Genomic DNA, 12,679 nt, shown 5'->3' on the forward strand with positions numbered 1-12,679 from the left:
GATACAATAGTGTAACCCCGTTCTCAATATAACAGACGTTATCTACACTAAGATGAATATTTACTAAACTGCAGCTTTGAAAAAGTTGAGATGTTGCCTATACATATATTTTTTTTTTAAACAATGCTTATTCGTATTTGCTAAGCAAGCTAATTTTATCTTGTATTGCGCAATCCTTATTTATACAACATAGGTTAACTTTCAGGAATGTTCTACATACAACAGTATTTGTTTGGAAAGTTATTGTAGGCTCAATATCATGAATTCATCAATACCTTGCTTTTAATTACCATCTGACTATTCACCATTCCAAAACGTCTCAAGTGGGTCATTTTCACAACATAAGTAACTGTGACCAGGGTGTTAAGCATAATATTAAATGGCAATTCTCTGTAACTAATGCTGGCCACACACGCTGCAATATTGCCACAAAATGATCACATACCAGATACTAATTTGTTCAATCTGGAACGCATAATTAGTAGGCATGTTGGTAAACGCAAACAGAAGATCACCAGCGTCAGCTTGTGTTTGGTCATCTGCTGAAAACACTAATAGACCCCAGCTATGGCCAGGTCCTCCTCATGTGGTTAAGATGGCCATCACAGCTCTGGAGAGTCTAATATTCGATGCAGCAGTAGTAAATTGGTGAAACCCAGGTATACTTGCAAAAATGTACTTGAATATGTACTTTTTTTTTAATAAATAAACTAATGCATGTAATTGCAGTGCTAGTTAGTGTCTGGTGCATAGCCAAAAATCTCCTACCCTAGACTAAGCGGCACCAAAGGTGGAAAGGAGACAGAGCATCCACTTCCTTTGCAGCTCAACAACAGATAGAGGGGTGTACAATCATGTCAGCCACTGGCAACAATGTTACACAGGCTATAAATTACCCTAGATTACCACCTCCAGCCAGCTTGTGTGTCCAAAACTAATATAACTCCCCAGTACCTTTTATGGGTGTCTTTAGAAAGACACTAAAAACTATCAATGCTTTCAAAATTCTACTCCCCGCTGTAACCTGTAACCAACAAATAAGAGCCAACACTCTAATCTGTTTCCCAGCTTTCCTGTGTTGAACCTGTATTACTCCGCCCACTACCAAGCTGTCCTGATCCAGCTGCAACAGCTGTACCAACTATCCAGAGGTAAGCGGTTGCAGGTGCCTGAGAAGGAGCCTGGGGGTGGTTAGCACTCTTTAGTACAACTGTTATGCAGTTGCCATTCAGTTACAAGTATCTTGTGGCAAGTGAAACCATTAGGAGTGGTCAGTGACAGACAGAAAGAAACCCAGAAACACTGTGGGAACCTGGTGGCAGAGTAAGCCAATCCGGTCACACTTACTCTATCAAATCTTATCCAATTAGTAACCTACATGTGCTCAACTTGAACATTGATTATTACTCAGTGATCAGCTAAAGTAATGAATTAGAATCATATGCAAGCTTGCAGCACCCCAGCTACATAAAATAGGTACATTTGGGTGTGTGCCAATGTTTGTATTAATAGATTTTAACCTTTTTAGTCAACTTAGCTCCAGTCCGTGTAATATGAATTTTATAATTAGACATGGTTTATGACTGGAATAAATCCTTTGTACTTCCAGAATTCTCTGAACCCTGCTACTAGAAGAATAGATTGAGTGTTGGTCTGTATTGTCTTGTCAGTCATGTTACTCCACAATTGTGCGGCTCCAGACATAGATGCCAACCGAACCCCTGCAGATAGGGCTTTACTGGCTGAGGGCAGGGAAGAATTTGCCCAGAAGTAGTAATGAAACTATAGTTATAACAAGCAAATTAAACACAGACAGACACACCTACTGCTGAGTTAAGCTAGGTACACACTACAGGGTTTTCGTCCAATAATCAGCTCAACCAGCCAACATACGACTGTTCGTTCAAAAGTCGGGTCAGTGTGTGTAGTGACACGATGGTCGAAAGTCTGCCCAAATGGACGATTGTCGCCTCATTTGGTTGGTCGTACCATTAAATATTTTCGTTCCAATCTCGTTTCTGTTGTGCAGTGTGTATAAGTTTCCGACCGATCCACGACAGGGAGTGTGAAATTACAATCATTGCTCACGACAACATGGCTGTAAAAAGTCACTAACAGGACTGCCGTTCTCCCCTTTATCGTCTAAAACAAGGCTAGTGTGTATGCAGTCCCTGGACCGAGCGATCGGACCATCAATCGGGTGTAAAATCGATCGGCATAAAAAGTTGGTGGAAAATTCTGTAGTGTGTACCCAGCTCAATATAATTATGCAAAACAATTCCCTTACAGTAGCAGATTGTGCTTTATGCCATTGCTGTCACTACAGAGGGTGCTACTATACAAAGTTGCAGAAGGACGTAATATTTTAATGGTGCATCTCAACTACAGAAATACTCTTTTTAATCCAAATGAGACCCTCAGAAGTGTTTTTTATTTACTAAACAATTTAGCACTTAAAAAAAGAAAAAAAAACAACAACTTTTTTTTAACATAAGTCTGTTCAACAAGAGGTATACAGAAATACTGTATATAGAAAAGTCTCTGTAGGTATATGCACGCCCACACTATGTGTAGACACCAGCAACAAAACATTTTTTTTTTATTAAATAAAACTTAGGAGAATCAAAAATAAATACAAATATTCAACTGTTGTGTGATAGGGTCAGTCTACTTTGAGGGCACTAGGAAAAGGCACACACAACGTTAGTATTTAGTAACTGATCCAACCCAGTATGTGGCTATGGATAGTGCACTCCAGTCTTATGAAACCAAAACATCCCAAAGGGAGAACCCATCAATTATGTAGAACTATTAATAGACTTCAGTCAAAAACTGAACAGTGTTTATCTCAACCCATGTTTTTGCGGTTTCCGTAGCCCCGTGGATGGGTATCCCTCCAGTCATCCCAGTTTCGGGCCTTCTGCAACGTCTCTGGATCATCTTCCTCTTCTTTACGCTCCCGTTCAGCTGCTTCCTGCTCCTCGTCTACAGCAAAACAAAGCAGCTTTAAAGTCCAGCTGTACCCAAATGTTACATTAATCACACTACCACTATTGCCAAACCACAGATGTATATTACGGGCAAACAAAACTTTTCAACATATTCAGAAATGCAATGAATATTTGTGGCAGACTAAAAAGGTGCATTTCACACAATTGCTTATGTATGGCAAAACGTAGTTGTATGTCAAAACATGTGTAAAGTCCGCATACCTGCTGGTTTACTGGAGACTCCTTGGTCTGGCAGGACTCCTTTACTCCGATGCTGCTCATACCAGTCATCAACAGTCATGGTAGGGAGACTTGGATAGCCTGCTCCAAAGACCCTACGAGTAAAAGTTCTCTTAAGAAAATTTGGCAAGCTTATGAAAATACTGGTGGGAGGGAAGAACAAATATCAATAATTGCCTAAAGAAATGGACAAAAAGACAGGAAAAAAATCCACAGAAACAACATACTTGGCTTGGAGGGCGTCACGAGTCAGGATAAAGGGCTTCATGGGTGGTCTTGCAGGACGCGATCTCTGAGAGATCTCCACTCCCTACAGGAACAGAGCAGCATATATACAATTACATTTTTTATTAATAAATCATATTAAAAGACAATAATAATAAGTTTGTATTCTAATAATTAGGGTATGATGAGACAAAAATACTTGCAATCAGAAAAAAAGCCTTCACACAGACATTGGCTGTTGTGGAATGCTCATTTTGTGGAGTTTGAAACAAAACAAAACAAAAAAACATCACAAAATAAAAAAGTTTAAATATTTAGCAATAAATATATAAAGAAATATTACCATGCAAGCATTTAATGACAAGTATTTAGTTTAATGGGTGCACTAATTAAATTCAGTCAATATTAACTGGACCTTTTCATACAGATTATCACAAGTGAATGTAACTATTTAGTTAATATTACTATTAATAGTATAGTATTAATATACTATTTAATATAAAGTTTTAAGGGAGAGTGAATTACTATGTCTGCAGAACAATAAAGAGTGAATATAAGGAGAAGTTAGCTGACCAGAAGAGTGTAAAGAACACAGCAAACATGAACATTCACTAATTAAAAGATACTCCAGAGCAAAAACACTAAACTAATCCTTGGGTTAAATGCATGTTTAAGTTAAACCTGTTTTTCCCCAGGCAAAGCAGAGGCAGTTACAAGACCCTAGGTTAGCGGGTAGTTTGTACACAGGATAGCCAAAATATAGAAGAGGGGTTGCAACCCCCGGCACGCATGCCAGGAGTGGCACACCGACTACTTCTATCTGGCATGTCGAGCTCCACAGGTGCCTCACTAAAGCAGCTGATGATGGCCGAAACTGAGCTTCTGCACATGGGAAACAGCTCCATTTTGTCCATTATCAGCTGCTTTAGTGGAGCAGATACCAGGTATTTTATATTGTTTTTACTTTAAGGGTCTGTACTTTTAATGACATAATAATGATTTGATTAAGTATTTTTGTGTCAGATGGTGTTCTAAAGAGTGCTTCCCATGTTCTTTTATTACTTCCATGAACTGTCCTCAGAATATGAATGAGTTTACTAATTGGCGTACTGTACTGAACACACGACCTGTATGGGTGATGAAACGCATACCAATGAGATCCAAATTGAATTCAATGAATATAGCAGCATATTTTAAGATTTCTTTTTTTGCCAGGTAGGCCCCTTTCAGCATCTAGATTCTAAACTCTTAAAAGTACGGACCACTTCCAATATCAGTGCTTTGGATTTTATAGTAGAGATCGGTTTATTCACTGCCTAATTATGGTGCAAAGGCTGGTCTTAGATGTGAGTGCTGATTAAAAACACCATTAAGTTGTTTTTTTTTTTTTAATCTGTTTGACGCAAAGGGAGTGACATAGCAGAATACACACATCAGCCAAATCACCTTACTAAAGAAATAAACACTTACATCCCTGTTATCATACACTTGAAGACTTTCCCAGTTTACATTTACATAAACGTCTAGGGTATTGTCAATTTACCCTTCTAGCTTGCTTTACCTTATATTGCCTTTGTAAATATATTCTAAAAACACACTCACCTTCATCATTTCCCTTGCTTTCACCATTGGCAGCTCTTGGTCAATGCCCTCTATCTCCTCAAGTGAAGTGCAGACCCATCGCTGCAACTGAAGAAGGTAAAACTCTCTGACTTGCTCTTCCTCTGCAGTGCCACTTCTCACCGACTCGTGCATGCTGGACAGTATGTTCTCCAACTCCTTCCTCTGCTTATACCTTTAATTACATAACACAGGAATAAGGTAATTAGTAAAGTGCCAATAAAAAGGGTCTGCAAGGCTAAATTGTTTTACCATGGTCATCAAATATCAGATGAGAGAATTATTACCATTAATATAATTTCAGTCAGATACTCCATTGCAGCCATAAAGAAATGCGACGTACCCATGCAATACATGAAAAAGAATGTGAGCTCCAGCAAAATCAACACAGACATTGCAGAGTGAAAAAAGTTTTTCAATCTGAGCACCAGCAGACGATCTCACAGCCAGAAAGTAATGTCTTGAAGAGGTGTGAATCAATTACCACCCTGCTGCTTTGCAGAGACCTGAGCCCTGCATGGCCAAGTGGTTGCCCCTGTAGAATATACTCTTAGAATTTCTGGCATCTCACATTCGTTATTCTCCTAAGCCTGTGCAATGACCTCTAGTCCAACTTGCAAGAGTATGCTTGTATGAAGTGTCCTTATTGAGACCCTACTTGAAGGATAAAGAATTGATCTGTTTTTCTGAATTCATTCTTTCTGCAGTGGTAAACAGAAATTGCTTCGACTGTGTCCAATATATTTAATCTTTCATCCTGGTCTTTAGTTGGTTGTGGGCAGAGAGATAGAAGTAGGATTTCCCGATTTATATGAAAAGTGGAATACCCTTTGGGTAGGAAAGAAGGATTAGTTCAGGACACCATCTTGTCCATATAGATATTCAGAAATGGCTCCTCACACCATAGGCATGTAATACCCCACTCGTCAGACAGACGTTATTGCTAGCTGTGATGATTATGTAGTATATCTAATGACCGATTGTTATTTTCTGTTTAATTCATGTGTGACAATGTACATTGTATGTAACCCTGTAATGTAATCTCAACATGTGCTTTGCTAGATGACATGAGTATAAAGTTATGCAAGTGTCATTAATCTTTTGAAACTATCCAGGCCCTGGACAGATAAGGGTCTTGGAGGAGTTTGAAGCCCCAAAGTTGTAAACATCTAGCTAACCAAGCAGAAAGAGCAAAGGTGGGAAGTCAGGTCTTGTGAAAATTCCGATCTCAGGACAACCCTAGCTCCCTTCGAAAATCCCTGTGACCTTTGGGAGATCAATCTGTTCTTATTGACAGCTAAACTCCAAAGGTGGGGGGTGAGGGCTATGTGGAAAAAGGGTTTAAAATCTTCTGCTTTAGACATCAGATTGTGTCTTTTCATGAGGGGGTCTATCAAGACTGAGATGTTCCCTTTTCCGCAACTGTGTTCCCTCACACACCACATCTTAACTAGTAAGTCTGATTTTATTTCCTGAAACTCATTTGTGTAACATATTGTATATCTTGTTATTCATTTTTGTAAATAAGCCTTGGAAACATTTTTCAGATTAAATTAATTTAATCTAGTGCATTCTCAGTGAAATTTCGAAACCCAGGGAGACTCAGGCTACATGTGTATGTGTGTGTGAAACATTAACAAGTGGTTTTGGTGAACATAGGGACACCATAATATTTGTGGTGGCAGAAAAGGTGTATTCAATGCTAAGTGACTAAGGTGACGCTAGTCACGGCCAGCTATTAAGATTGCTGTATCTGGGACAGGCTGGGCGTTTGTGACACTACCAGAATCACCTTAAGTGTGGGATCTCTTGTAAAGTATCAGAGATTAGACATTAAGGCATCCAGGTTGATATGGAAATCCAAAAGGTATCACAAAAGGTTTAATGTAAGGACGAACACTTTTTATTGCTTGAAAAAAATATGTTTTTTGAAAAATAAGATCCTCTGATATTAATCTAGTGTCACAGATACATAAACCTTTAAAAGTGGTGAGGGCAAAGCTCTTGATAAAATGGTGGGAAAAAAAAAAAAAGAAAGAAGAAAATGCATAATGTTAGTATAAGCATGATCCTCCAATTTGGACTTGCACCATAGAATGAATCTCCTTTGAATCCTATAATAAGTAAAGGAAGAGCAAAATCACCTTGTCAAGACTCCCATGAGACTCACTTAATTTCTACACCACTAAAAAGAGGATGTCCAGATTTGGATGCAAAGCTGGTCCCTGGCACAGTAGAATTTAACTTTGTGTCCAAATTAAAGGCTATTCTTGGAGCATTTCCTAAACTATTGCAAACCACTGTTGTCTAACTTTGGTGTTCAGAGTTGTCGCAATTAAAAACTCATTTATGTTAATCCAAAGTTCCAGACAGGAATTTGAACAACTTTTTTTCAGACTAGACATTCTCCAGGATGGATCTGGGATCTGATAAAATAATCTGCTAAACAATTGTCTTTGCCACTCACGTTGTCTTCTGCCGTTATCTCCAGAATGTTTGTGTGTAGTTTCTGTTTGCTCTATTGTCATGTGAGCGTTCTTAGCCAAAGAATCCCCATATGCCACCTTGTCACAGGAGCCCGAAAGCGACTCAACTTTTCTTGAGAGCAGCCCAGTGAACTGATAGCACTTTGATAAAGGTCCTTGGATATGTAGACAAGTTGAATCAATGATAAGCATCCTGCAGATTTATGGAAGTCTTATCTCTTCATTGAATGGAAAATTGACTTCACTGGTTCCATATGATCTTGAGTGGGGTCTAAACCTCTGCATAATTTCAAATTCTGACACAGAACTTATTGGAGGTTGAGCCAGAAGAGCAATTGAGGGGACTTCCTTTACTGATAAAAAGGACAGAAAGGTTGTCTAGAAGTACTTGCACTATAATGCCTAGAAAACGGCTTTCCAGGCCAATTGGTACATGCTTCCTTGAAGTGCTATCAAGAGGAAGGGAAAGGGAAATGAACTGAATCAAGAAAAAAGGGCTTTCAAATGGAAGAGTAGGAATTATGGATCCATAAGTCACAGGAATATTTCCGGACAATGTGAGGGAACCCAACTACACCATTGAAGCAACCAGCATCTTCAGGAAAGGAACCCCTACTTGTACTCCCAGAGGGGCATTGCTGGAATTCTCCGCAATCACTGGGAAAACTGTAAGCGCTGGGGGAAGGAGTAGTCAATATATACCTTTCAGGGGTGTTTCATTTTCCTGTCTACTCAGCAGACTAGGACATTAAGCCATTCATTATGGCTGCCATGGAGTTGAAGAAATATTTTCACATTAGTTAGCTTTGCAGCTCTAATTGTAGCAGTAATTATCACAAAGCATGCGCTCTTACCTCTCAATCTTGGCCTGCCTCTGCACTGCCATGGCAGTCAGGTTGGGTGGTGCTGCTGAACACGTATTGCGCGTAGTTTCATTTTCTCCTTGTGAGGTCCCTGCCTGTTCAGCAGGAAGGTTGAAACTGGACACTTTGTATTCATGGCATCTTTTTAAAAAGTCCAGGAAATAGGAGCGGGCAACTTCTAGGTGCTGCAATCTCTGATTCAGACCTGACTGCTTCAGGGTCAAAGCGCCAAGAAGAGCTGGGAGTAGAAGATAACGAATATCTGAAGAGGAAAGCTCATCCAGATCCTCATTAGAACTGAAAGTTAAAAAAATAGTTAAATTTATCTAGCTCAAGTAATTTTAGGTGAAATAAATTGTAGACAAGAAAAATGGAAAATCCTTATTGAAAATACTCAAACTGCACTATTATAACTTATATACAGCACAAACACAAAGAATATCACCGCACCAGGTATTCACTTCCCGAAACATGATTTTCTATTCAGTTAGTTTTATAACATATGAAGGTAATCTACGAGTGGTGCACACAGAACATAAAAAAAAATGTATATTAAAGTCAAAACGGGAATTTCTAACTTTTATCTAGATATGAGCAATGAATCTCATCCCCAATAACCAGTTAAAATGCATTTGCCCTTAAGTGCCATGCCACCAGGAACACATCCTAAAATACAAAATTGAGATTGGGTCATCCACTTAGTGTAGTACTGTGCAATTTTATAGAAATAAAAACTCACATTTAAAGAAGCAGACTTTGCCACATAAAATCATCAGAAATCGCTTTATACAGCAACACTCTTGTCTGAACACAAGTACATAGATAGAACTCACTGTAAGCCCCTATGACAGAGGTGCTCAAACTCAGTCTTCAAGAGCTACCATCAGGTCATGTTCTCAGTATTTCTGTCTGTAGAAACAGGTGCTATACTGACCCAGACAAATATATTAACTCACCTGTGCATGATTAAAGAAATCCTGGAAACATGTCTTATCGATAGCTCTTGAGGACTGAGATTGGGCAGAGAACACCAATCTATTATCCAACACATTTTGCCAAAATATCCTGCTTTTTCAGGGACTCAGATTAGACTTGGTATGGCCAAATGACAATCTCATGACATCTGGCAGCATACCAGTATCCAAGCAAGAGAGTTGCTAATTTTAAGAGGCTTGTGCTCAGATTGTGAATTTCAGTTTAATAAAGTATTTGCCAAATGTCAAAAATACTTCATTACATGTCTCCTCTTTCATTTCCATCTTGTATGGTACTATATCTCCAACCAATGAAAAGCCTTATTTCACATGGTTGCAGAGAATGCAACACTATCACCTAAGGCAGGATGAGAAGATCAATACATAGGTAGCCTTTTATAAACTAAGGAATTAGGTTACTTTATAGAGAATGTTGCATTAAATGACTGTCCACTATTGCACAACCCCTAAATAATGTCCCACCCCATGTGACTCCATGCCATCATACCAAGTTACAGCAAGAGGAGCTGGGAATGTTCAGTGAAAATAACGACTCCCGTCCTAGCAATTCAAATTACTGGGATGGGTCGGGTGTACAAAATGAGGTACTGATTGGTTTAGGCTAGGTACACACTACAGGTTTTTCAGTCAACTATCGGGCTTAACACCCGATAAACGACCGTTTGGTCCAACATCGCCTTAGTGTGTATACTTACACGATGAGCGGGAGTCGTTGCAAAGTACAGATCATAGTTTCATTTGATTGGTCGTACGGTTTAAAAATCTCGTTCCAACCGCCTTCCGATCCTGCAGTGTGTAAGCACTCACGATTTGGATCTCCATAGAGTTTACAGAGTCATGATCTTTTTCAGCCGACGGTTATGATTGTTATATGACAGTTAAAGAGCTCAGATCTGACGGTAAATCTTTTGTAACATCTGTAATATGTACCCATGAATCGGCATGCTGATCGGGGCTTTTTTTTTTTTTTTCAGTTGTTAGTAAAATCGTTGTAGATAACACATTTGTTGGAAAATTCTGTAGTGTGTACCTAGCCTTAGCCAAGATTCCGGTCCAATCAAGGGCTGCATTCACTATACAATTCCAACATTCAAGTAAAATTTACCAAACAGACTAATCTGCTTAAAGCTCTCTGCTTCGCTCCATGTAATTGATGGCTGAATACAGGTAATAATGGTAAGTCTGCAGCGGATGCCCCTTGCAACAAACAGTGGATGACTTAAACATAAATTTACAAATATAACTAAAACAATAATGGTGGTTGTATACAATTTTTGAATTATGTTAAAATTGTAGTAGTCTTTGCTTTCCCATAAATGTATAAAAAAAGAAACACTTTAAAATTTCAAGAAGCAGCATTCTGATTGAGACTAAAAGAACAAGATAAAATCAAACATACTGCCATAGTGACCAAAACATTGCAAGGTTATACAAACTGGTTTGAGCAGAGTGCCAGGCTCTACTTAAAATTTGGTCATACAAGCGGGTGGTCAATTTGGATGATCTATCTGTTCAAAGTTCACGTAAATGCAACTGCATAAAACATCATTATAAATGTGGGACACAAAGCATATTTTAGGACCTTGCAGAGATTTTGTGTTGGGGATCTGTAAACATTTAGCCAACTGATGCTGCCATACTTGGGCAGAACTACAGATCTCTTTTATGGATATACACTTAAGGCTGGGTACACACTACAGCAGAGGCATCCAAACTCAGTCCTCAAGAGCTACCAACAGTTCAGGTTTTCAGGATATCTTTAATTATGCACAGGGTAATCTTTTTGGCTGGGTCAGTAATTATCCCACCTGTTTCTACAGACAGAAATACAGAAAACATGAACTGTTGGTAGCTCTTGAGGACTGCGTTTGGACGCCTCTGCTGTAGTGTGTACCAAGCCTTGATTTTTATTTTTTTAATCATTGGTAAAATTGTTAAGTAAATTGCATCTGGGGCATCACGATGGCTAAGTTATTAGCACTTCTGCCTTCCAGCGCTGGGGTCATGAGTTCAATTCCCGACCATGGCCTTATCTGTGTGGAGTTTGTATGTTCTCCCCGTGTTTGCGTGGGTTTCCTCCGGGTGCTCCGGTTTCCTCCCACACTCCAAAAACATACTAGTAGGTTAATTGCCTGCTATTAAATTGACCCTAGTCTCTCTCTCTCCGTCTGTGTCTGTCTGTGTATGTTAGGGAATTTAGACTGTAAGCTTCAATGGGGCAGGGACTGATGTGAATGGGTTCTCTGTACAGCGCTGCGGAATCAGTGGCGCTATATAAATAAATGGTGATGATGATGATCTATAGAAATTTTGTATAGTGTGTATCCAGCCTAAAGTAGTAGACATGCAGAATACATCTGAACTAATTGAAAACAAACATATCTTGTACGTATTTGTTATTTATGACCCACTATACATTAATAACCTACTCCAATTGCACGCGTTAAAGCAGAGGTAGAACCAGCTCCTTCTACACTAAACTTGTCAGATGTAAAACCACCTGACCCTATGACAAAGCATTCTCCCCGCGGCCGCACATTCTCCCCGCGGCCGCACACTGCCCGTACAGTGCCTTCTCCACGTCCAGTACCTGAATAAATCCAGCTGAGCGACCATCCGAGTGGCTTCCTCCAGCAGCCCAAGGCCAAGTTTTACCTTGTCCTGCAATGCCCGTGCTGCGACCGGCTCATTGCTCACCTCCACCTCCTCTAATATCCGCCACCCCTTCTCCAATACCTCGGATAGTTTGGGTAGCTCAGATTCTGATTCAGCTGCCATGTTTATCGAACATATCTGAACTTCACAGCTTCCGTACTCAGGAACTCACGTATGGGCTCTGCCATGTTGTGTGTGGCAGATGACGTACTACGTACACAGGGGAAATATTGCGCCATTTTGGCAGTGGCAGAACGCAGGAAACATCTGTTATTTTACTTGTTAGTCGACAGAGGGAGCCAGACTATTGGAAATATCGATATTAAAGAAAGGGGTAAACGAGCTATGTAGGTTTCAGTGGTTCAGCTCAGGATATGCAGTATACATGGTCCACAAGAATGAGACCAGAGCCATTTGCTAGCAATAAATAGAGCCTGGCATGGACAGCCTCTGAAAGTCCTACTAAACTCTTTTGTGTCCTAGTTAGACAAGTCATCCCTTGTTATAATAAAGGAAACTGTTCTTTAAACTTATTAGATCAATGTGATCCTATCATATAACTGGATAAATAAAAATAACCACAATACTTTAACCATACCTCTCAA

General features: G+C 39.5%; 1 protein-coding gene across 1 annotated transcript; it reads right to left on the minus strand.

The window, feature by feature from the left end:
* Positions 1 to 2,409: 2,409 nt before the first annotated feature.
* IGBP1 (immunoglobulin binding protein 1) lies at positions 2,410 to 12,259 on the minus strand. The gene is made up of 6 exons (XM_075184514.1): positions 12,010 to 12,259; positions 8,416 to 8,721; positions 5,058 to 5,250; positions 3,458 to 3,540; positions 3,213 to 3,325; positions 2,410 to 2,985 (listed from the first exon to the last, which is right to left on the minus strand). Exons 1-6 carry the CDS (start codon positions 12,195 to 12,197, stop codon positions 2,849 to 2,851), a joined length of 1,020 nt encoding a protein of 339 aa, XP_075040615.1. The 5' UTR covers positions 12,198 to 12,259; the 3' UTR covers positions 2,410 to 2,848.
* Positions 12,260 to 12,679: the final 420 nt, after the last annotated feature.

Source organism: Mixophyes fleayi, chromosome 9, assembly GCF_038048845.1.
Source record: "Mixophyes fleayi isolate aMixFle1 chromosome 9, aMixFle1.hap1, whole genome shotgun sequence".
Classification (NCBI taxonomy): domain Eukaryota; kingdom Metazoa; phylum Chordata; class Amphibia; order Anura; family Limnodynastidae; genus Mixophyes; species Mixophyes fleayi.

Bases quoted from the DNA above. Each gene is read 5' to 3' on its own strand.
- IGBP1 (XM_075184514.1), bottom strand. From the start codon at position 12,197: ATGGCAGCTGAATCAGAATCTGAGCTACCCAAACTATCCGAGGTATTG. The intron at 8,722-12,009 runs GTACTGGACGTG...TTTAACTTTCAG, and splicing joins GCTCAGCTGGATTTATTCAG to TTCTAATGAGGATCTGGATG. The intron at 5,251-8,415 runs GTAAGAGCGCAT...ATGTAATTAAAG, and splicing joins AGGCAGGCCAAGATTGAGAG to GTATAAGCAGAGGAAGGAGT.